The following is a 1,790-nucleotide window of genomic DNA, read 5'->3' on the forward strand; positions in this document are numbered from 1 at the left end:
ATCGCCTAATACCTAATAACTGGGAAGTTTCAACTGCTGGAGGCTTGCCTTGAAGGAAGATGCTCCCATGGGATTACACTATTAGCACAGGAGTATTTCAGGAGAATGAAGAAAATACAGAGAGAAGATTCCCAGTCCAGGAATTTGCTTTCTACTCTGTGGAGAGCTTCAGGTGCTCCTCGGCACATACATCGTAGACAGAGGAAATCTTAGATGCGCTTGTACACACACATACGCACAGAAGCCCCACATAACTTCACTCCTGTACCACACCAGAATACCCTTGCTTTTCAACTCCAGGAAAAGCACGTCCACGTCGTACCACTCGCTCTAGTAAATAAAACTGCATTACATCCAATTACCAAACCCATCTGCAGCACTAAACAATTTATGGGTCAGGAGGGGAAGGGGAGAAGAGACAAAACCGACTTGGACGAGAACAGAAAGTATACATGCACTTTTGTGAACGCCTGAGGCTTGCCCAGTTGCATTAAGGTTCTGGGACACAGCCAGTTACAAACGCTCCTTAAACGCCGATTCAGGTTAACAGAAAGATCTCAAAGAAGCAAAAAAAAGTTACACAAGGTGAGTCTAACTCGGCTCTCGTCTCATTAGCTCGTACCTGACAGTACAGACCGCAAAACCTCTCTGAGCGGCATCCCCGAGGAAAGCGTTGCTGCTTCTGCACTGGCTACCGACAGCCTTTAAATCCCTTTAGCCGGCCAAGGGGTAAGGGAAGCTGGAAGAGGACGGTTAGATCCCTAAAATAAGGACAGTCCGATAGGTAGTGTGCAAATATATCAGATTTTATTACTCTTTTATGGAAATAATAACAGACATTCAGGTAGAAACATATTAAATTAACGCAGTCAACAGTTTAAATGCAAAAATAAATATAAAGTCCAGCAGCTCGATGCATCTAAACCAGCTCATTTCTCCTAACGAATAGAAAAAGATTTTTTTTTTTTTCTTTTTCCGCGCGCGTTCGTCTTTTAAACGGGAGAGAGTTTCATACAATCGAATAGAAACGAAGGTACAAGCGCTTTCTTAGAAAACATCCCGACCCCAGACCCGGCTGCCAGCCCCGGGGCGATCCCTTGCAGCGGAGCCCAGTCCGTGCCGCTGCCGCTGGGTCGGACCGGGTCGGACCGTGTCCCACCGGGTCGGACCGGGTCGGACCGGGTCGGACCGTGTCCCACCGGGTCGGACCGGGTCGGACCGGGGTCCCACCGCCCTCAGAGGGCCGAGTCCGAGTCGCTGGAGTCGAGGCTGTTGCGGAGCCGGCAGCTGCCGAGGCGGTCCCGCTGGAGGCTGAGGTTCTGGGTGCTCCGCCGCAGGCACTCCAGCGACTGCAGGAAGGATTTTTTGGCCTTCTCCTCCTCCATGGGGGACACCCCTTCCTCCTCCACCTCCTGGATCTCGTCGAAAGTCACCGGCTGCGTCTTGAAGCGCGACTGCCGCGGCCGCCGCAGTTTGCCCTTGGGGGTCTTGGAGGGGCGGGCGGGGGGCGGCGGGGGAAACTCCTCGGCCACGCACACGAAGTGGGGCATCACCGCTTGGTAGCTGGAGCAGACCCCCAGCAATTCGGCCGGTTTAGCGGCCATCCTACCGCCCGCGGGACCGCCCGCCGCGGGGGTCGGGGCAGGAGCCGGAGCCGGAGCCGGCGGAGCGGGGTGCGCTGCTTCGGCCGTGCCGGTCACCGAAAGCTCCGACGGGTTGAAGAGGCCGGGAGGGGACGGACGGCGCCGAGAAGTGCGGTACGGTCCCGTCCGGAGGGACGCGGTGCGGTG

At 55.4% G+C, this 1,790-nt stretch overlaps 1 protein-coding gene across 1 annotated transcript; it reads right to left on the reverse strand.

The window, feature by feature from the left end:
* Window positions 1-1,179: 1,179 nt before the first annotated feature.
* Window positions 1,180-1,619, reverse strand: LOC104839721 (chromosome unknown open reading frame, human C11orf96). The gene has a single exon (XM_010580177.1). The coding sequence runs from the start codon at window positions 1,602-1,604 to the stop codon at window positions 1,236-1,238; it is 369 nt and encodes a 122-aa protein (XP_010578479.1). The 5' UTR covers window positions 1,605-1,619; the 3' UTR covers window positions 1,180-1,235.
* Between the last annotated feature and the right edge of the window lie 171 nt (window positions 1,620-1,790).

Source organism: Haliaeetus leucocephalus, unplaced genomic scaffold (genome assembly GCF_000737465.1).
Source record: "Haliaeetus leucocephalus isolate CR32 unplaced genomic scaffold, Haliaeetus_leucocephalus-4.0 Scaffold696, whole genome shotgun sequence".
NCBI classification, from domain to species: Eukaryota; Metazoa; Chordata; class Aves; order Accipitriformes; family Accipitridae; genus Haliaeetus; species Haliaeetus leucocephalus.

Bases quoted from the DNA above. Each gene is read 5' to 3' on its own strand.
- LOC104839721 (XM_010580177.1), bottom strand. From the start codon at position 1,604: ATGGCCGCTAAACCGGCCGAATTGCTGGGGGTCTGCTCCAGCTACCAA.